Source organism: Humulus lupulus, chromosome X (genome assembly GCF_963169125.1).
Source record: "Humulus lupulus chromosome X, drHumLupu1.1, whole genome shotgun sequence".
Classification (NCBI taxonomy): Eukaryota; Viridiplantae; Streptophyta; class Magnoliopsida; order Rosales; family Cannabaceae; genus Humulus; species Humulus lupulus.
In genome coordinates, this window is record NC_084802.1 from 96,614,577 (window position 1) to 96,637,535 (window position 22,959).

At 36.4% G+C, this 22,959-nt stretch overlaps 2 protein-coding genes across 4 annotated transcripts; one reads left to right on the top strand and one right to left on the bottom strand.

Annotated features, from left to right (window-relative positions):
• Window positions 1-885: 885 nt before the first annotated feature.
• LOC133806092 (serine carboxypeptidase 1-like) lies at window positions 886-17,406 on the top strand. Its single transcript, XM_062244226.1, has 8 exons — window positions 886-1,297; window positions 14,961-15,068; window positions 15,176-15,447; window positions 15,626-15,865; window positions 15,998-16,104; window positions 16,520-16,606; window positions 16,802-16,907; window positions 17,034-17,406. Exons 1-8 carry the CDS (start codon window positions 886-888, stop codon window positions 17,172-17,174), a joined length of 1,473 nt encoding a protein of 490 aa, XP_062100210.1. The 3' UTR covers window positions 17,175-17,406.
• LOC133806093 (uroporphyrinogen-III synthase, chloroplastic) lies at window positions 17,306-22,959 on the bottom strand. Of its 3 annotated transcripts, none has more exons than XM_062244228.1 (10): window positions 22,704-22,959; window positions 21,195-21,282; window positions 20,557-20,626; window positions 20,181-20,299; window positions 19,697-19,792; window positions 18,904-18,959; window positions 18,603-18,688; window positions 18,168-18,302; window positions 17,790-17,855; window positions 17,306-17,719 (listed from the first exon to the last, which is right to left on the bottom strand). In XM_062244228.1, exons 1-9 carry the CDS (start codon window positions 22,899-22,901, stop codon window positions 17,810-17,812), a joined length of 894 nt encoding a protein of 297 aa, XP_062100212.1. In that variant the 5' UTR covers window positions 22,902-22,959; the 3' UTR covers window positions 17,306-17,719; window positions 17,790-17,809. The 3 variants fall into 3 exon arrangements, with proteins under 3 accessions (XP_062100212.1, XP_062100211.1, XP_062100213.1); XM_062244227.1 differs by having other exon boundaries at window positions 17,306-17,708; window positions 22,704-22,956; XM_062244229.1 differs by having other exon boundaries at window positions 17,306-17,708; window positions 20,557-20,623; window positions 22,704-22,950.

A 22,959-nucleotide genomic window follows, 5' to 3' on the forward strand; every position in this document is an offset into this window, starting at 1 on the left:
ATAAAACTGAAAAAATATGAACAAAAAAACAAAACAATACAAATGAAAGAAAAAATAGATAAATGAATAAAAATGAGAAGAGAAGAAGACGAAGAATAGAAAAATGGAAGGAAAAAAAAGATGAAAGAAAAAATTGGTAGAAAAAAAATGGAAAAAAAAAAGTAAGGAAAAAAAGAAAAAAAAACTGAAAAAATAATTTAAAAATGAAGGAAAAATTAAAAACAAAATTACCTTCAAAATAAAAATAAACATAACTAATGATAAAAAAATATGATATTTTCATATTTTAGTTAGCTACTAATTATAATTCTCATACTTTAATTTTTTTTTAATAAATTATTTTATACAAATTAAAAAATATATAATTACCATATTTTTGCGCATTAATTAATAAAAATCATAACTTAGAAAAATTCCATTTTCCAGAAGAAAAGAAAAGCCCACATAAGCGCTTAGCTTTGATAATCATAAATTACTTGATCTCTTCAATAACATTTCTTCCACGTAGGAAAGCGAGCTAGCTAGCTAGGAGGGACGCCATCCAACGAAAAATGTCCCCAAGAAAGTTCCGCCTGCTTTGTGAGAATTATTAGATACCATGACAAAAATTATTTCCTTGGTAAATCCTACATTTAGCTGTAGCGTTAATTTACACATTTATTAATATTCCATTTAGCTATGTTTTTAACGTAATGTTGTTTTGAAAATTTTCATATAAAATACCAATTATAAAAAGCCAGCTAGCTCTCTCTACAATATATATATATATATATATATATGCAGTACTACTCGACCCAAGGCAATTACTACACACATACATACATGTGTATAGATCGAACTCTAAATTTCTAAAGCTACGGTATTATATACAAAAGAGTATTGACAATGAAGCGTACGCAGCTCACATGGCTGCTTCTTCTCTTCTCTTGCAACCAAATTTTGGTTTCTTTTCACAGCTACCACACGTGCGAAGCCAGCCAAATTGACAACCTCGACAAGTTATTGATCAAGTCTCGGAGATCTCGAAACGGGACTCCTCCTCGTACCACTTCTTCGTGGGGTGATCATTTGAATAAGAACCAATTTTATACTCCTGTTTATGTTGGAAAGCAGGAGGGTCAAAAGGATTTGGACAAGATCGAGGGTTTGCCAGGACAGCCTCAGCAAGGAGTTGATTTTGATCAGTACTCGGGCTATGTTACGGTGGACTCCCAAGCTGGCAGAGCCTTGTTCTATTACTTCGTTGAGTCACCTCAGGATTCTTCGTCCAAACCCTTAGTGCTGTGGTTAAATGGAGGTAAATAATATGTTACAATATCACATATTTTGTTCTCTCACACGCCGTGTTACTATTATGGACATATATACCTTCACACACATAATATAGCGAGCGTGCATCTCCTGTATATTTTGACAACACTCGTGCATGTGTTTTAAACATCTCGATAATTTTTTTTCTAATTTTTTTTATATGACAGTGTACATTGTAATCATTTAAGACACTCTGTAAATTTTCAAGAAATTCTAAATAATTTACAGTATCAAAAATAAGAATGCGTGCAATAAGTTGTTTGAACCCTGTTTTCGGTACCATAATTTATTCGAAATTTCTTGAAAATTTATAGGAAGTTCTAGATAGCTACAATGTACACCGTCATATAAAAAAATTTGGATTATATCTCAGGTGCCGAAATAGAAAAATGATGCACCGGTATTATTAAAAAAGTAGATGCATTATAGTCGCCCCCTATATATATGATAGATATGTTTGTATATAAATAGTCGTCATACATATATTATACATATATATAATATCTGCATAATTAGTAGGCTTATAACTCTTAAGATTGGTTAAATACATTGTGACATTGTTTAAGCACGAAGAGGTACTAAAACAATAACGATATCACAAAAGTCAACATGTGAAAGTTGACTTTCAGTATAGGCATTTATAAATCAACTTTTTTGGGTCCAAAATATTTATTTTGAGTATATAAGAGTACCCAAGAAGTTTGGGAGCATTTGGAGGTGTTTTAAGACAAGTCTTGGAGTGCCAAAATAGAGGCGCTGGCGATGCGTTGTGTCACGGGCTGACATTTTGACAGCAGAAATGCCCGTGCGGCACCTTGACTTCTCTGAGCCAAGTTCAAGCTCCCAACCATTCGAATAACAATGGGCACATTTTTCGCGCTACCGTGTGCCTCTGCGCACTTCCGTCTCTCGAACAACTCCCGCTGAGTGATGCTCACAAGCATCTATGAGTGCAACCATGCATCAAGGCTATCTAGCCAAGACACTCACAATGTCCATAGGTTCTCACTATGGCAAGGAAAATCCCAACATTGATGCTCACCCAGACATTCGCAAGCCAAGGTAGCATGTGTGACCAAGAGCCAACACCAAGCTGACGTGTCAACACCTCTTATCATGCCCCATTCGATATTATCTGAATAGCTCACGTCACAGACCAAGGACTCCCATACGTCCATGGTCCATTCCTCAAGGCACTATGCCTTCACGCATGTTGGTAGGCCCTCGAGACTAGCTGCCAGACTAGTAGCATACACTGGACCTCTGTCAAGCATTGCGTACTCTTCAATGCCTATATGCTAGTAAGTCCCACAAATGACTTCCCGTGTCATCTCATGTCAAGACTCGTGGCCATGGCACGCTAAGACGTCTCTCAGAGGTTTGGGTCACGTTCCATGCAAGCAGCATACCGGCAAGCCAAAAGAACCATACCCATAAACCTCTAACAACACACTTCAACGCACTACCGGGGTAGCTCAATAATGTCCATGAGTACTCCTACTCATGGAGACATATGAGTCCCCTCGTGGTCCTCATATGCCCTCCCTTCTAGCCCTCCTAACTAGTAGTAGGTCACTTGATGCACATGCGCCAGGGGGTGGAGGAGAGCTAACACCAGGTGCTCTCCCTACAAAGTGCCTTCTGAGCTTTTAGCCTTCTACCAGGAACATATATGATTTTTGATTGGGAGACATATTTGGCTCTGAGCTCGCCAATTCTCCGAATCTCCCAAATCCGATTGCACCATTGCGTTCATTGACCCTTCAATATGGAACCTACCAAGTCCCGTCCATTTCCGGGCAATGTTGAAGATATTTACGAAAATGTCACTATCGTACAAACTAGGTATCAACATACTCACCAGCCTGCACCCTCACATGCGCACCTGACCTAGCACCAACCTACCTTGTAACATGCCTTCAAGGCTGGCATGTTACACTCTCCCCCACTTCAATTGTCAATGCCCTCATCGACAGACTGCTGGCCAATCTTCCTGCCTCGACTCCTAAGCTCACTCCATGCTTCTTCTGAATCTTAAGTCTGCACTAGTCCCTCTACCACTGTAGAACCACCCACTTGGTGATGATCTCCCACGTCCACCCTTGGACTCGATCAAAGACCCCATGCAACCGTCGCTATTCAGAATTATCCCATGAAGTAGTGCCTCTATACTTGAATACTCCTTGCACACATGAACTCCTCCGAGTCCATCACGACGTCCCTCCAGTCAACCAAGTAGCCCTTGCAACATTGACCCCGAAGCCAACACATCCTCTGAATGAAGCTTCCCCGCCAACTGTCCAATGCAAACTCCTATTGACAAGGAAAAATTTAAGGTGCACCCCTCAGGGTGAGTTTCGCAAACCAATCGTTCCCAATGGCACCTACGAAACATCCTTCATCTGAAGACATGTCTCTCTTAGAAAAGTCCCTTTGGACATGTTGTAAGCCAACTCCATGGCAAACTCAAACCTAACACTCTTGTCATGGGTCAAAATTATGATGCGTCTCTCTCGAGTGCAGCACTTGTGCCAACTGTAGCCTTTATGCATTATCTAGTGCACCCTTGCACACAGACTTTGCGAAGTAGTCTCTCAGGCTTTTGGCCCTCTGGCCTTACTACATACCCATGGCTTGATGCGAAATGGCCACTCTTGACCATAAGTATAACTACTCCTCTGAGCTTCTACAATGTGGTCAATGATCTAACACCATTCGAAACCACTACATTTCCTTTTGGCTCGTGCTCATGTTGACTCTTAGCATCGTGCCTCAAGTTTTGCCCCCAAATCAACATTGCCTAACTCTAGATGTCCTGTTGAATCTTGACCAACTTGACTGCACTCTACCTCACCCTTGATGTCTGAAGCCCAATCTGCTATCTCCCTTCGGCATATGTTCTCTGAATCATTCGGCTTGTGTTCCCATAAACACGTGTCCCCATAAAACACTAAACATGTCCCATAACATGCTGCAAAACATGCCCAATCTTAGTCTCAGCCTATGCCCATGCATACTGTCTATCTGTAGCTTCACTTGGTCACCAGACCCACTCGCATCAGTCATGCATGTCTTCGAACTGTACAACTCATCTATTGTTGTGTTTCCCCCTAGATTCACACACCAAAACTTAACAAGTACGCTGACCCTTCGAACATATGAATTAGTGGGCTCCCCCACTTCAACTTGGGAATAACTTCTCTTCTCGAGGTGTACCTCTCAAGGTATAGCTCGCAAGCTAATCGCTTTCTCTCGTGCGATCCTTCATTCCGTTTATCACTTTTGAAGATGATGTTGAACTAATGCCTCGGTCATTCTGACTCTTTGCCCCTCGACATCTCTACGTTGCCTAAGTACTTGAGTCCTGCTGACTTTCACCTTAGGCAAACGTTGCACTGATGTTACCTTAGTACCTGAGTCTTGACGACTTTCACCCTAGGTAACTGGCTTTGTCTTTGTCTCCGAGTCTCCTTGACTTTACATCCTAAACAACTAACGATCTTCATGATAACTCATCCCGATGCTTTTGTAATGGAACATTGGTCTGCTATTTGGATGTTTGAACCGTGAAGGTCTCTCCCCCACTTCAATTGTTGGTGTCCTTGACAACTTTCCCACACGCAAGAACGTTTGACCACCCCAACTCTTCATGCACACACAAATCTAGAAGTGCACCCTGCAAGATGTGACTCTTGAGTCAACTACTTCATGTAGCACCACTGTTGATTCCCATATGTGTGCACTCTCCACTTAGCTGTCCATCTGATCCATTCTAGCATCTCGCCCCTCCGGGTAGCTTCTTTAGGATCCTATGGTCTCTAAGTCCCAATAGCAAGGCTCTCTAGCCCGCATTTATACTCAAGCAATATCTTGGCCTCCTTAAGCCCTTTTGCAATACTAAGTTTCCTTGACGCAGCCATCCAGCACTCAAGAAACTCTAGTACTATTTTGACCACTGCGCGCAGTTTACTCGGCCCTACTATCCTTTGATGCATATATTCCACAACTCAACATCTCCCACGATGCCTCAGTGTTGCTCACACCAGCTAACATCTCTGTGAGACAACAAGTCCCACTCAATTGTCTCGACACCTCCCTTCTTGGGTGAAACAAGATAACATGCAAACACCTCCAAGTACGACTGCCCTCTGACAACCGCGGCTACTGCCACCTTGGTCTCCATGTGATGCCATTTGGCACATGTTAGAATTTGGAAAGTGGTCTAGAAGTAGAATGGGGTACATGGTCAGAAGCATGAGGTTCCATCTCAAAACCAATTGGTGATGAGTGGAGTAACCCATGCTCTTATTGTTGAATGTACACATACACTTTCTATGTGGAATATTTTTCTCTAACATCCCCCCTCAAGATGGTGGCTATTTTTTCTCACAAATTTTGGACGGCTCAATCACAAGTGGCTCTTTGACTCATTTTGGCTCACTATCCCAGAATCACAAGTGGCTCTTTGGCTCTCTTTTTGGACCGGTTTTGGATTTGGATCAAATACATACTCGTTAGAGTTGTCTTTGGCTCTTGATACCATGTTAGAATGTGGAAAGTGGTCTAGAAGTAGAATGGGGTGCATGGTAAGAAGCATGAGGTTCCATCTCAAAACCAATTGGTGATGAGTGGAGTTACCCATGCTCTTATGTATTGTTGAATGTACCCACACACATTCCATGTGGGATATTTTTCTTTAATAGCACACAAGTAGCAACTGAAGCATTTCATGTTCATCTTTATCTATTCCCCAAAGTTCTCCACTCTCAACCACTGTCATGACTACCAAGCGTTTGACGACCACTATTATGCTTCCACACTCTTGTGTACAAGTTCCCTTTTCAACAACAGCACCCCATGCGACTTACACTGTCACTCAGTCGAACCTGAACTAGTGAACCAAGCATACAACCTTGACTACTCGATCAAACCCTTTCTCATGTTAACGAGTCCCAACTCCAATGTAGCACCTCTCCACAATCGCCTATGGTAGTTGTCTTTCAAGCATCACTGAACTTTGATTCGGAGCAACCATAACTTTCCCCCTCTTTAGGATGTCCAGTATTCCCACGAAGAAGAAAAACCAAGTCTCATCTCGTCTCAACTTGCTGATCTTTTCTAGGTGACTAAACATCTCAGCGACTTCTGTTTAAGCATCCAAACCTTCTGGTCCTTCTGCACGCCTACATCCCCTTTAGGATAGGACAACCAAGTTCATCCCCCACTTGAGATGAACTTGGCTCTGATACCAACTGTCATGGGCTAACATTTTGATAGCGAAAATGCCCGTGCGACACCTTGACTCCTCTAAGCCAAGGTTAGCCTTCCAACCATTCGAATAACAATGGGCACATTTTTCGCGCAACGGTGTACCTCTACACACTTCCGTCTCTCGAACAACTCCCGCTGAGTCATGCTCTCAAGCATTTATGAGTGCAATCATTCATCAAGGCTAACTAGCCAAGACACTCACACTGTCAATAGGTTCTCACTATGGGAAGGAAAATCCCAACACCGATGCTCACCCAGACATTCGCAAGCCAAGGTAGCATGTATGGCCAAGAGCCAACACCAAGCTGATGTGCCAACACCTCTCATCATGCCCCATTCGATTATATCCTAATAGCTTACGTCACAGACCAAGGACTCCCATACGTCCATGGTTCAATCCTCAAGGCATCATGCCTTCATGCATGTTGGCAAGCCCTCGAGACTAGCTGTCAGACTAGTAGCATACACTGGACCTTTGTCCTTCTCAAGCATTGCGCACTCTTCAATGCTTGTATGCTATCAAGTCCCACGAATGACTTCCCGTGCCATCTCGTGTCAAAACTTGTGGCCATGGCACTCCACGACGCCTCTCGGAGGTTTGGGTCACATTCCATGCAAGCGGCATACCAGCAAGCCAAGAGAATCATACCCATAAACCTCTGGCAGCATACGTCAACGCACTATCGGGGCGGCCCGGTAATGTCCATGAGTACTCCTACTCATGGAGACATATGAGTCCCCTCGTGGTCCTCATATGCCCGCCCTACTAGCCCTCCTAACTAGTAGTAGCTCACTTGACACACTTGTGTCAGGGGGTGGTGGAGAGCTGACACCAGGTGTTCCCCTTACAAAGAGCCTTCTGAGCTTTTAGCCCTCTACCAAGAACATATATGATTTTTGCTTGGGAGACATGTTTGGCTCTCAGCTTGCCAATTCTCCTAATCTCCCAAATTTGATCACACCATTGCGTTCATTGACCCTTCAATATGGAACCTACCAAGTCCCGTCCATTTCTGGGCAATATTGAATATATTTACGAAAATGTCATTGTCGTGCAAACTAGGCATCAACATGCTCACCAGCCTGCACCCTCGCGTGAGCATCTGACCAAGCACCAACCTAGCTTGTAACATGCCCTCAAGGCTAGCATGTTACACGTTGCACCCTAGGAGGCAACACGTCGCTAAAAGCTTGAAACCCTTGGCTGAGACGAACCATGCGATGTGTTGCCTAGGCTGTTACGGAAATTCTGTACAATTAATAACCTCAAAAACTCAAATTTAAATGCTCTAATCTCATTGGTTGAGCATAATGAGGGTTCTATACTATTTAAGGGGTTTATATGAGTTAATTGGTGGATTGATCACTCACCTCTCTCTCTTTCTAAAAGAAGAACTCTCTATCTCTCTCTAGCTCCAAGATTAGTAGTTTTCTCCTAGATCTTCATCAAGAAAGCTTGGCTTGTATAAAGTATCAAGGCTTGTGTATCACAATCTCATTTCATTATTGTAGCTTCAAGCATTTCCATAGAGAAGGCTAGGAATAGATATTTTTTGACAACAAATCTTAATTTGTGTCAAGCCTTGCAACTTTTGTGTTTCACATGAAATCATAGCTTGTGATTTTATGTTCTTAGGGTTTGTTCTTCAAGGAAGGTCCACTATAAACTCTTACCTTATTGTGTTTATGTAATTTGTGTTTAATTATTCTCAAAGATTGATTTACTTGTATCTTTTGTCTTGAGTTGTATCACAAACCAAAGGTTATTTATAGCCTAATCCCCAACAATAATAGTATACACTACTAAAAAAATGCAATTTCTCGACGGGTCGAGCCTGCTGAGATTGTACATTCTCGGCGGGCTAGACCCGCGAGAATTTCAGTGCCGAGATTGATAACGAAAGTCTATCTCCGTGGTTTTAGCCTGCCGAGATTGGGCGGTCATTTTTCGACCATTTGTGGAGCAATCTCGATAGACCTAGCCCGCCAAGATAGAGGCAATCTCGATGGGCCTGTTGGAGCCCGTCGAGATTGAATATGAGCAAGTTTTTTTTTTTCTATCTCCCCCTCTTATATTCCATTGATTATATCCTATATTTACATCAAATAGAAAAATAATAGAGTTATTATCTTATAATATTATGCTACATAAATATTAGCTAAAAGCTCGTAGAAAGTGTATATATGTTGTGGATTAAATGACAATAAGTTTGACAACTATAGCTAGTGGTTAACCTATAAAAACTAGGCTAACTGAAAGTCTATACAATAATCATGTTGACATATACTCAATATAAAACTATACATGATACTAAAAAATAAAATTCAATATGAAACTATATATTAGTAGCTTCTTGATAATTCAAAATTGAAATTATAAGGATATGTTAAATACTTACATATTTCGAAAGATAATATTTTGGGTCTTTCCAATCTCTATCCATCTAGAACTAAAATCACCTAAAACAATCCAATACTATTATAAGTTAGTATATATATGGTCTTACTGACCAATTTTTAAATTAATGAATTAGTTTTAGAAATAAGTATGTGAAAATCATATAAGTAGTTTTTAAAAAAAATGGTCAGAGTTTCATCTATTTCTACATACTATCCACAACTTAGCATATCAATGAAACAATCAAACGATATCACACAATAAATTTCATCATTATTTTTCTACAACACACAATTCCACATATCCTAATTCTTCTATACAATTCATTAAACTTTCTCATTTGTAATATATATATATATATATATATCAATATGTTGTAAAGTTTGTGTTTGCGATATCATACATTTCAATCAACAAGCTTTAACACCATCCAAATTTACCTACAAATATAACAATAATTTTTTAAGATATTAACGTCATTTTACAAAAAAGAAAGTTTCTAAAATCATATCTTCATAACTAATAAACTAAGAAAATGGAAACCTTTCAAATGAAAATTACACCACAACAATCAATTTAACATATAAATTTCTTCAACAAAAATCTTAATCAACACAATACAAAATTTACAATATTTAAAAAATTAAATCTTTTTTTTTTAATTTTTGACCAAAAAAGAAAAAATAAATAAAAGATAGTGGAGAAGAGGAGAGAAGATAAGGAAAGAATACAAAAATGATAGGAAAATGAGATGGACTGATTTGGGGTTGGGTTTTGAATTTTCAGGGGCCTATCTCGGCCCCAATAGTCCCCCCCCCCCTCCAAAAAAAAAATACCCAATCTTGATGGGTCTAACAGGCTCGTCGAGATAGGCTTTTTTTTTTCATATATCCAAGTCAATCTCTGCGGTCTTGTGGGTGACCGCCGAGATTGGAGGCTATCTCGGTGGACACACATGGGCCCGCCAAGATTGGGTGGACGAGATTGCCCAACTTTCTTGTAGTGATAGTACTAGCATCATGTATGTACACACACACACGCACGCAGTAAGACTAGAGAAACATGGGTCTGTTTGACATTGTTTTCTGTTTTTTGTTTTCAAAATTTTGTTTTTAGAAATGAGAATAGAAAACAGTTTTTGTAGTTTTAAAAATACAACAGGTGTTTGGTTAATGTTTTCTAAAAATAATTTTTTTAGTTTTATTTTTTTTAAATCTTAAATAAAAATTAATAAATATATTTACAAAGAGAAAATTCTTTTAAAAGTTTGTAATAAATAATGACATAAAGTAATGTGAAAGAAAAAGTGATGAAAAATAAGGAGAGAAATTTTGAGCAAGAAAAATTGAGAAGAGATAAATTGATGCAAGAAAAAAAATAAGAGAGAAAATGGCGAGATTGAGAAAATGGGGAGAGAGAAAATGAAGATATAGGAAGTGTTGAGAAAAAATAATGAGATAATAAGTGATGAGAGAGAAAATAAGAAGATCAAAAGTGACGACAAATAAAATGATGAGATATAAATTAATCAGAGAAACAGTGATATGAGATAATAATAATAATTAAAAAAGTTTGACAAATTTTTTTTGAAAACAATTAAAAATAATTTGTTGTTATTCTCAAAATTTTCTATTTTTGTAACTATTTTTTAAAAATTATTTTCTGAAAATAATCAATTTTTTAGTTAAGTGAGTCTGACTGCGTAGACACTAAACTCAGCAAAAACCAAATGACCACACTATATACTTGGTTTGGATCACAAACGATTACAAGGGAGAGACAAAGCCTAGCCAAATCCACTAGAAACAATCCAGAGATTACACCCTCAATACTCTCCAATTTGCTCAAATCCCAATATACAAGGTCTCCCTCAAACCTGAAAATGAATCTCGAAGGAATTCTCAAATCTCTCTCAAAGCCTTGTAAAAACTTTAAAATATGTTATATATGTTATCTCTAGAATATCTAATCAACTAAGGTATTTATAAAACTCCCCATCTGAATCATAAAGGTCGTTTTAACCTCAAAACCATCCTCAAAATCAAAATTTGTTGGTTATTCTGGTGCTCATTGATGAAACGGCACGTCAGTCGGCTGACTAATTTTTAGTTGCAGCATCTCTTTTTTGTACACCTTGCTTTAATTTGTTGTACCTGGATTTTCGAGAATAATCTTCTTTCTTTTGTACTTGTATGTTAGTCTTATATATAAAAAATATATTCATTGAACACAACGTCTGTACTAACAATGCATTTCCTATTCCTATATATCCTCAGTTAATTAACCTTATCTTCAGAAAACTCAAGAGAACCAATCTTTTCATCCCCAAACTGCCCTTGTTTACTCAATTTTATCAATCCTTTCATGCTCCTATAACCAAGTCTTTGACGTCATAACTTGGTCTTGCCATCCACCTTCGAAATGGTAATTTCACCCACTACCATTTAACCTTGGGCATATAGCTCTTGCTGTAATAAAATTCCTTCCATCACCACCAAAAAATCCTTTGTAACCTTCAAATAAATCTAAACTTTTACCAGTTATAGGAACAATCCTTCAAAGTCAAACTCTTTAGAGATATCAAATACCTTAAATCCAAATCTTGCTTCACTAAGAACTTTGACCAAACCATCCCACATTTTGATGTTGAGAAATCCAATCTTTCACCGAAGAATTGGACAACTTTCCATCGGCTTTGAGATTAAGCTCTTTTGAATAGACAACACCCATGAGTTCTTCCAAGATGAGCGAACTCTTAGCCTTACCATACTTCAAAGTGTCACATAATTGATCACATTGTCTTAGCTAAATTGAGTCATATCTTTCCTGCCATCCCAAGTTCCCTAGATGAGTCATCATCTATCTACTCCCTTCATAAATTCATTCTTCTAGTCAAAGTTCTCAACCTCAAATCTTGATATTATATGTCCACTTGCGAACCAAGATTTTGTAAAGAAACAACTTCAAACTTTTTTCTCTTGTATTTCTTACTACTCTAAGCCATTGAACCTGACTCTAATACCAATTTGTTGGGATCCCCGTGTACACCATGCAAGGATGAAGCTAGGATTGTAATCTAGTGGGAACAAGACTTGTGGTAGTATTAAAATAGGTCAACGCTAAAAGAGCGGCACGACATATGCACTAGCATAAACACAGCATAGTAGACATGATAGGTATGATTGATATGATTATAATAATAATAATAAAATTGTGTAAGTTGGTTAAGCTTTTCTAAAAGATTAAGAGAAATATTGTATTTTATTTTTTGGTTAAGAGTTGAAGGATTCATGGAAATTTTGTATTAGGTTGAATATTTGCATTCAAATTACTTACTATTATTTATTTATTTGAAAAATTATTGAACTACATTAAGATTGAAAATGACAAAAATTAAAATTAAAGATTTTTAATTGTTAAATGCTAAATAATCACAAAAATTTAAGTCAAAACTTAAATAATTATAAATTATAAAATGTTAAATAACAATTTTTTTTAATTTATTATACGATCATTGTCCAAGATTTTGATTTCTTAAATGTTAAAATATAATTTTCAAACTTTGTTAAGTTTTCAAATCTAATCATTAATAATTATGAGTATTTCATAAAATTTTATCAAAAAATTTAAAATATATCATTCTCTAAAACTCTTTTTTTCAATAAAAATATTATTTTTATATTTTAATAAATATATAAATTCTAGCTCTATCTCTAAGACCAATCTCATTCGTATGACTCTAGTGCTTACTTTTGGACTCTATCCCCAAATGGACTCGTACCAACGGAGATTAATTCATAATTACAAACTCATTTTCTTGCCCACTTTTAACACATGTGGGCTATCATTCTCAAATAATTATACAGCTATGCTCAACTCAAACACTACTGCACTAAAACCAGCCAATTCTCTGCATAGCAGGATGGACTTAGAAGAAATTGTTCCCTACTCTAATTGTTTGATTTCATGTCGTTATCAATCCATATATGTTTTGTATATGCATGCATTTTTTTCTTTAGCTAGGGAGATCACGGAATCCCTAGGATTGGTCCACCTAGCATGCACCGAATAGAAATTAAAACTCACCCCAAAAAAATATTCCATGGCCACGGGTTGCTTCCTCGAGCAAGAATTTCTCGGCAATCAGACTCTACTAAGGGTCTCAAAAACACCCATCAGTAGTAGTGCTTCTGGTTAAGATAGATGTACATTTGAGTGCTATACATAAATTCAAGTGCTAATAATTATGGGACGGGCATTATAATATGTTGTAGTAGTCAACGAAGGGCGACGGAATGAGGGTCCACTCACTAGCTGAACAGACTAGACTATATGTGTCTAATCAGTCCCCTTTGAGTTGCTTCATTGATTTAGCCATTAATTTGTTGTCTGAACATGGCCAATTATATATTACCAGCTTCCCAAGTATTGTTGAGCACTACGTATTGTTAATACCCTCGTCAACATCAATTTTCCATTAATTCCAGTCCCTGTCGTATAATTCTAGCCAATACTAGTTGAAACAGAAAATTGTATTAAACAATGTGTAGAATTATATCATAGAAGGATATATGTGAAGTTTTACCATGCTTAATTAGATACGTACGCTAGTTAAGCCTACGTATGACTAATATATCTTTCAAAATATCTAGTCTTTTAACAACATAAGATCAAAGTTAATAATAGATCCCAACTGTCCCGCGAGTTCATAAAAGCTTTGGGAAACGCACAATTTGTGTACCTCCTTTGCAAGTTATACATTAGAGAACTTCATGCTCCAACTTGAGAGCTATTGTCACAGGGCGGTGCTAGCTAAGGACAAACTACGGGTAAATAAAAATAAGTATTTGAATTGTTTTATAAAACAAAAAAAAATAGTAGTTTTGTAGATTATTAGACCCAACTAATATTTCAACTTTTGTGGTAAAATCAGTTTGCTTAACCATCCACCTCATGACTTTATTTATTACGATTGATTATAATTAATATTTAATTCTCTGTAAAAACATTACTAGCACTAAAAAATTGAGAAATATAAAATATCATATTGATTTTAGAGTTAAATTTGTTCTAATTCTCATCTATATAATCATCTTATTCGGTTTTATCCAAACAAAAGTAATTCTTTGAGACTTTTGAAGTTTCGTACTAGTATAGTTTTTAATTTTTTTTAATTAATTTTAAATTGATATAATATTTATTTGATATTTGTAATTGTATGTATGGAATGTCTATGAATACAAATTATATAAACTTAGTAGCTCAAAATTTGATTTGTTATGCTAAGATTTTATGACATTGTGTACTTTTTTTTAAGAAATGATTGTCATTTATTCTTAGTTAATGTTCATAAAAAAAATATTCTTTATAATCTTAATTAATTTTTTAGCCTATTATATATATATATTTTTTTTTCAAAAAAAAATTTGTGCCCAACTGCAACGAATTTCCGCCCAGGGCTATTTAGATTATTGAGATATTATCAATATTGTTATTGCCGTTAAGTTATTCTTAGCTTATATTTAGGATATATGATAATTGTTAATATAGCATCATATCTTCTATCTTAGGAGGACGCCCGCTATTCTTAGCTTAATTATGAGCGTGATTAGTGGCTGGAATTCCGCTGGCTTGGAGGGTTGTAATGTTGGCTTGTAATATGTTTATATTGATGACTTGATGAATGAAAACAGTAGAGATTTTTGTGGTGAAACTTATTATGGTGAAACAATTATCATATAATTAACATACTTTTTTTTTGGTGGGATACAAAACAAGAGCTTTAAAAAACAGCGGTTTAATGAAGTCAAAACAAAGGCTTATACACTGTTGACATCTGCTAACGATTGCTTCTTGATTGTATCATTGAACTCAAATATATGGGTGTATACACGTGTATAGATATATAAAGACATGTAGGTACGTAAATTTCACAATGGTAATGGAAGCTTAATTGCAATTAAATGTCATTTGAGTACAGGACCAGGATGCTCATCTTTTGGATATGGAGCCATGGAAGAATTGGGACCTTTCGGGGTCAATAGCGACGGAAAGACACTATACCTAAATGAGCATGCGTGGAATAAGGGTAACTAATAAGCATTTTCAGTTAATCCAATACACTAGCGTAGTCCGTTAAAAATTCAAGAATAACAATTAGACTAATAAAGGGGTACAAAATATATAACTTGGCAGTGGCAAATGTGATATTCATGGAGTCCCCGGCCGGAGTGGGATTTTCATACTCCAACACATCATCCGATTACACCGTCGGCGACATACGCACGGCGGAGGACTCGTACACTTTTCTGGTGAACTGGCTAGAAAGATTTCCCGAATACAAAACCCGCGATTTCTACATAACCGGAGAGAGCTATGCTGGTCATTACGTACCTCAACTCGCATACACCATTCTCTCAAAGAACAAAGTAACAAATCAAACCGTAATCAACCTCAAAGGCATCGCTGTAAGCTACCATTAATTAATAGTGTTCATATATATGATTGAGCCCCGCCGCTAATCGGCGGATCCTACCCTTATTAGCGGCGTACCATCCCGCCTCTAATAGTCTTAATTCTTGTTGTGATATGATTGATCAATTTAAACTTCAGAGGCGAATTAATATATTTGTAATGGCTTCTTAGATTGGGAATGCCTGGATCGATGATAACACTGGTGAGCAAGGTATATACGAATATTATTGGTCACATGCCTTGAACTCAGATGAAACCCATGCAGGAATACAGAAGTACTGTGACTTCGTTACGGGTAATTTTTCCAGTATCTGTGAGCAATATTTAGGTCAAGGAGATGGCGAGCTGGGAAACATTGACATTTACAACATCTATGCTCCATTGTGTCATTCATCAGCATCAAAGCACTCCGTAAGTAGTTAATATATATATATATATATATATATATATATATATTGTAACGTGTTGCTATTTGATATAGGAGAGAAAGCTACAGACCAAGTCTCAAATAAGCTGACTACCCTACGTGCATGCATGTTCTAGATCAATGATGTTGATCCATGTATCGACAATTATGTCGAAGCCTATCTGAATCTTGGGGAGGTACAAACAGCTCTTCATGCTAAACCAACAAACTGGACAGCTTGCGGGTAAGCTTTAACATTTTTAATCAAATACATATAGCCATTTTTGTCCCTTGAAGGAATAAATGCAGCTATATATTCATACTTGGTTAACATGAATTTGATTTCTTGTTATATATATATATATATATATATATATATCTTTTTTATTTATAAAGTTTTTAGAAATGTATTATATTAAAAATTATAAAAATTTAAGTATTTGACCGGGACGGCTCATTCGAACGGTATTCGTGCCGTCTATGTATATAACAGTGTCACGCAATATGAAAATTTAACTGCTAATCAATTCAAAAATTGTAGATCAAATAATAAATAGCTTAATTTATCATTAAAAACAAAAATCAAAATCCGGGCAAACAGTTAGAAGATCCAGAGATCATAAATGTAACTACTTTCTGCTTCTTTTTTGGGTCTATAGCGACGTTTCTTGGACAGACAGCCCTACCACCATTCTACCAGTAATACAGCAACTTATAGCAAGTGGAATGAGTGTCTGGGTATACAGGTGAGTCTTATTTCAGCATTGTTATTTCCAGCTCATTTAAACAACATTTATATAAATATATATATAGATATAATTGCATTATTTATATAACAAACTGTTGCTATTATGTTTTGAAATTTAGCAGCAAATAGGTTGCCAAATGTACTGTTGTGTGACACGTACAAAATAAATGATTATATACTAAATAATCTGCAGTGGGGACACTGATGGCCGAGTACCAGTGGCATCCTCTAGATACTCCATAAACATGTTAAACTTGCCTGTTGTGAAAGCTTGGCGCCCCTGGTATTCTAGCAATGAGGTAATAATATTTGATCGATACTGAAGGATTCATTTGTAACTAAAAATCTTTTTCTTTTCGCTATAGGCATTTCATTTAAGTCAAAACTGGATCTCAAAACACCATTTTTCCACATCTTGTGAATAGGTCGGAGGTTATGTAATTGAGTACAAAGGATTGACACTTACCACGGTAAGAGGGGCTGGCCATATGGTTCCGAGCTCTCAACCAGAACGAGCACTGACCATGATCTCATCTTTCCTTCATGGGAAGCCTCCTCCCTCCTGAGAAAATCAATCTCCAATAACAGACATAACTATTCTCTCACTGTGAGAGTATCCATTACAAGTGTTACCGACTCAGTGGTACTACTTTTACAAAATCCTGTGTAATAAGGTCAAGAGAGAAATCTAACAATGTGGAGAATAAAAAATTTATTTTCTCAAAATGTACTGCCATTGTAAGCTTAAAACGTACATTCTTATTATACAATGATATGATTGGAAAATGAATTACATTATATTACTATTACCTTATTATTATCAATTAATGGAAATCATAGAAGTAATGGGTGTTTCAGAAACTCGCTTTGAAAAATGAATGAACTACTGGAACTCAGGTACAAAGAATGGTATTTTATCCACAGCATCACCCAGATGACCTCTTCATGATTTTATAAAGAAGACATGCTTCCTAGATTCGACCTCTCCAGTGCAATATAAAATTCAGCACCTTTCTGGCTCTGTTCAGCAACTTGTTTGAGCAGAAACTTCAAATTTTTGCACAGATGTAGTGGTGTCCTACTACTAGGCCTGCCTACACCTGTGAGAAAGCTAAAGAACATCATTAGAAAGGACAGAAAATAAAATTATTCAGTAAAGCAGAAAGGACAAGGCAAGCTACCTTAACAAGTTGTCATTCCCCTAGTGGTGATTCACTCTCAGTGCCTCTAGGATTTTATCCACCCAGCTGCAAACCAAGTCCCAAATGAATTGATGGAAAAGTGTATCAGGCAATAACTAAGAAAGCAGTATTAGACAATGACAAATTCGCTTCAATATCTCATCAAATTTTTCAAAAGTTAAGAAATTTTAAAAATATAGGATTTGATTTCTGTCTTTTTGCACAAGTACTGCCAAAAACATGGTGCAAGCAGTCTCAAAATGTTCCATAGCAAATATCAAGGTATTAACTAAGAAACTGCTACTCAGATCTGTGCTCAATATGGATATAAAGCTCACTCAGATAATCCAGTGAAAGGTTAAAAAAAACAACGATTACCCTTCAAGACCTGGATGTGTTGGATAGAACACATTTCTCAAGCCTAATTTTTTTGCCGCTGAAGCAGTTGTCTCACCAATACATGCAACTGAATTGCTCCATTTATCAGGCTTTGGAATGAGATTGACCCAGGCACTATGGCAAAACAGAGCATATTAAAAGAACTTGAAGAGCATATTAAGTCGAAAAGTAAAAAATTCCCATGTTGACCCTTGTAGTTGCCTCAAAGAAGGAAGAGAGAGAGAGAGGCTCACAAAATTTTCATTACATCACGAAGCAATGAAAATATTTATAGCTAACCGAATAGTTAAAGCAGTATAGTATTCTGTGTAAAATAGCAGCAAATATTTGTTTTAAATATAATGTAAAAGCTGTTCAAAAACAAAATAACTCCAGTGAAAATGTCATAATATAACATTTTGACAGGTGACTTACCGAATGGCAGAAGGTGAAGCTACTGTGACAACAGGGGCTGACAGTGCCTCCTCTAAATCCATTTGGTCAACATCATGAACAGGTGCCTGTAAGAAATTATTAGAAATCGTGCGCTCACTTAAATAAATAGCAAAGTTACAGATCACACATTCTTCCCCGTCTAAGGGATTTACTTCTACGACAAGATAATAATAATAAGTTTAACCAGAAACGTAAATGATATTAAAAGATGTTAAGAATTGTATTCAAGAAAACCCCAAAGAGAATAAAGTTTGCTCTAGCCAACAAAGGTGTAGCATACAGTTGTGTACGTGTTTAGCCTCGTGACTTCAAATCCACGATTCGAAAGACCTGCCTCTGAAAATATAAGTGCATTCAAATTAGACTTAGTACTAGCAACGGGAAATCCAACCAGTGCTAAAATTGAACTATATCAATAGTTTCAATTGAAAAGGAAATTACAAGTCTATGTGATTGTCTTCAATGCAAACTCTTACTATCAACATAAATAACAAAAGAGAGAATATATCTATTATATGTTACGCATAAATAATTAAAAATATGCTCATAACTTTAATGCAAATACATTTAAAATGGCAAGGGAGAGGAAATTTCTAATTTTGTTCACAGAAAACTTTCATTAGTACTCTAGGCTGTCTCAATGTGTATCTGTTTCATGTTTATGAAAAAAGCTTCAAAAGCGTCAAGTGGAAATGTTCTCCGTGATTTAATGTCTACTTTCATTTAGTATGAAAAAACTGAGAGAGTGAAAAACCCTCTGACATAAATCATATCTCATTTACTCGCTTGGAGGTCTTATAATCATTCATTAAATGCCTTGAGCATGTTTTCATTTAACATATAAATTATTTAGTTAATATCCAATCAGTACAATTATACACTCCATACTGCATGAATTTCAGCAGTACTGTAGCTGAAAACTACCATATCAACTATGAAGGATGAGAATTAGACCATTCAGACTTCATAAATAAATTAAAAAATCAGATTTGCTGCGTTAACTTGATTGTAAAAAGGCCAAGAAAAATAGAACGAACAAAGAAAACCACAGTATACAGAAAAATTCCACAAACCTATCTCATGACTGGCCTTTAATGAGGCAGGATATAAAACAGTGCACTTTGTGTTGCCATTTTTGGGAAGCTCCGAAGCCAAAACCTTCCCTGTTGCTGAAGATTGACAAATAACAAAAAGCTATTAGTTTCACAAAATCAGAAGCCAAACAGGGGCCTTAACTTTTCATTTCGTGGCTTGCAATCCAAACAATGGCCAGAGAAGACAAATTTGAAGTGAAACCACTAAAGCACCCGACAGTAATGCTTTGAAAATAGTTTAGCAAAAGAACGAAAACATTAACAAATTCGTCATGAAAAATTCCAGTAGGAAAGGAAAATTTTGCAACTTTAACAGGTTATTACATTGCAACTTTCTGCTTAGTGGAATGAAACCGCAATACTCCAAATATAATTATAAGATTTCCAATCTTACAGTAGTCAAGTGAACCAGGTGACACAATGTAGGTGCTCAACAAAGGCCTGACACATATGACACAAGTACCTTTTGAAGGCATAAATGCAACATTGAGAGATTGCTTTGATGATTGCAGTACTTCGTAAAAAATGCTTGCTGTACCAGCCCCAACAACAGCTACTTTCACATTTGGGGTTCCAGAAGCCCTAAGGAACATATCCAAAGTCAAGATTATCAATTGTCAAGATTATCAATTGATAAGAACCAGAGTAATAAATCATAAAAATAAATAAATAACAATAACATGATACCTTGAATCGATACATGAATAAAGAGAGGGCATACAAAACTTAAAAGCAGAAAGCACAGTTCAAGACATGTTTAAGCAGCAGAGAAAACAAAAAACTAAAGAAATTAAGCATGTATAATGGAAAGTGTCTAGCTAGCCAGTTCTAACCCTTACTTCCATACATCTAAAAAGACTGAACCAGCTTCAGGAGAAGTTATGACAATCCAGTCAAAGGCTGTATCTGCTACCATCAAGAGCCAAAAAAAAAAAATCAGCAAGCAATTCTTGTATAACAATTGTACCAAATTTAACGAGCTTGTAATTAAATAGAAACAACTCACAAGAGAACTTGTTTCCAACTAGCACCCTATCAAAATAATAAATTAAAAGTCTGACCATGCATTACAAAGAAACAGAAAAGGAATTCTACCATAACAACGACTGTGTAATGATAGAAACTTATGAGGATATAGCAAAACCAGCATATGCAACCATTCAACTGTCTGAAGTGCAATCTCATAAAAAAAATATTTATAGACAGGATGTTCCAGACCAAAAAACAATGGCTTGAGTTAAATCAGGTATACGCACAACAATCTTTTTTTGGCTATGAAACTTTTAGGTGGGATTTGTTTACCCCAAAGAAAAGAAAATACTATGCGTACATAACTACTTGACATGGTGTATAAGAGGAACGCAGCCATCATGTGAACCTATTATCAATCCAAAACTCTTCCAATCATGTCCCATACAATGAAATTACCAAAAATATTGCTCTATATATCAAGCAAAGATGAATCTGAAGAGCTTACCACTTAGTACAGCAGAAAGCCTATCCAAATCAGGTCCCTTTGTGTGCTGAATGAGGGGAAGCTCCAAACAGCTAATTCCATGTTGAGCCTGTAGTCAATGTGAGCAATTCTCATAATCACTACAGGGTGTATTTAACCACACAAACAACAAGGTTTCTATATAGTATGACAGGCAGACTTATTTACATGTCAACTTATCATGCTTATACACGATGTCATATACTAATAAAGATGACACCATTGATGGGCAGTTATAGAAAAGGAACTAAACTATACCACATTACAAAGCGAGCTGCAGGGCACGACCACAGTCAACATACATGGCAATAATATGATGTCGCTACATGTCAGACAGGGGAACCATATGACAACTGCCTCTATAGTTTAGCCACATCAGTGGTGCTTTCGACACCAGTCATGTATTCTGACATTTTTACAAATTATAGAGCTTTGCTATCCATCACGGTGGAATTACAAACGTTCGATATGTATTTGTATTATTGGATCTTAAAATTTTACAAGTCAAAAACATTTATTAAAAGAAGTGAATAATTTGGAAAAGTCCAATCAACTAAAACCAAATGCTCAAATTTTTCAATCGGGATGAACAGAGTTTCTGCAATTATAACCTGACATTTTGCACCAATGCAAAAGATCAAAAAAAAGAAAAACAAATAAAAATTTGAAAAAATAAAAGTGAATTTAAATAATAGCTCAGTCTCAAGATGATTTCTTAAAAATTCATATCAAATCAAAGTAATTAATCCCTTTCGGCCAAACTAATTTTCCTTAACTTTCATCAAAAAGAACTTCCATAACTATTACCTGAATATCAATAAAACAAACAATTTTCTCAAAAAGATAGCTGCTAACAAGAGAGGATGGTGGGGAAAAATAAGTCGTGCGTTGCTGAAAAACATGAAATGCCAGTGTGGCAAAGGGGCAGCTGGTGACGGGTTCAGCAAATAAATGACAAAATATAGTGCCTTACAGTAAAACCTCCAACGGTTTCAACACATTAATGCGGCTTAAGATTTTAATGAAAAACTTCAAATCATGATTAAGTAATTCATCATTACTTCGGCTGACTCTAATGCACAATGTAAGAAAACTTTGAATGTAGATACACACCCACCTTAAAAAATAATAAAAAAAAAATCAGCAAAAGTACATAGAAACGCAAACAAAAATAGATAAACGGAATTAAACAGATAAACAATAACACTGGGAATGCGCATTCAGCTCAATTTGATCAAACACCTAATCTGAAAACTTCACATGCAAGAACCGAGGTAAACATATGCCAAAAAATCAACTCCAATACAATATAGAGACCGGTATTATCAAAGCTTTTATTCATTTTGGATCCAAAGCACAGAATAGAAAACCCTAATCATCGAAAAGCTTGCAAACAATGGTCCTAGAATCGCATAAAACGAAAATCTGGAAGAAAAAAAAAATCCAACTGCGATAACAAAAGAGCAAATGAAAAAGGAGTAAGAGAATTACTAGAGCATTGATGAGCTTTCCATTTTTACCATGCTCTCTGGTCACTACGACTTTAGGGTTCAATGTCAAAGCAGAAGACGAAGACGAAGCAGCTTGAATAGTCGAACAATGAGCAAAGAATCGAGTTCGGCGGTGCAGTAATGGACAATGAGGAGGAAGTGAAGCTGGGGAGAGAGAGGAGAGAGAAAGTCCAGCCATTGGAGTAGAAACGTGTTGAGCTAACAGGGCCAGCTATTTATTTCCCAATTAAGTATAG

Bases quoted from the DNA above. Each gene is read 5' to 3' on its own strand.
- LOC133806092 (XM_062244226.1), top strand. From the start codon at position 886: ATGAAGCGTACGCAGCTCACATGGCTGCTTCTTCTCTTCTCTTGCAAC. The intron at 1,298-14,960 runs GTAAATAATATG...ATTTGAGTACAG, and splicing joins AGTGCTGTGGTTAAATGGAG to GACCAGGATGCTCATCTTTT. The intron at 16,908-17,033 runs GTAATAATATTT...TCTTGTGAATAG, and splicing joins CCTGGTATTCTAGCAATGAG to GTCGGAGGTTATGTAATTGA.
- LOC133806093 (XM_062244228.1), bottom strand. From the start codon at position 22,901: ATGGCTGGACTTTCTCTCTCCTCTCTCTCCCCAGCTTCACTTCCTCCT. The intron at 21,283-22,703 runs GTAATTCTCTTA...CATTGACTACAG, and splicing joins GAAAGCTCATCAATGCTCTA to GCTCAACATGGAATTAGCTG. The intron at 20,300-20,556 runs GTAAGGGTTAGA...TATGTTCCTTAG, and splicing joins GTCTTTTTAGATGTATGGAA to GGCTTCTGGAACCCCAAATG.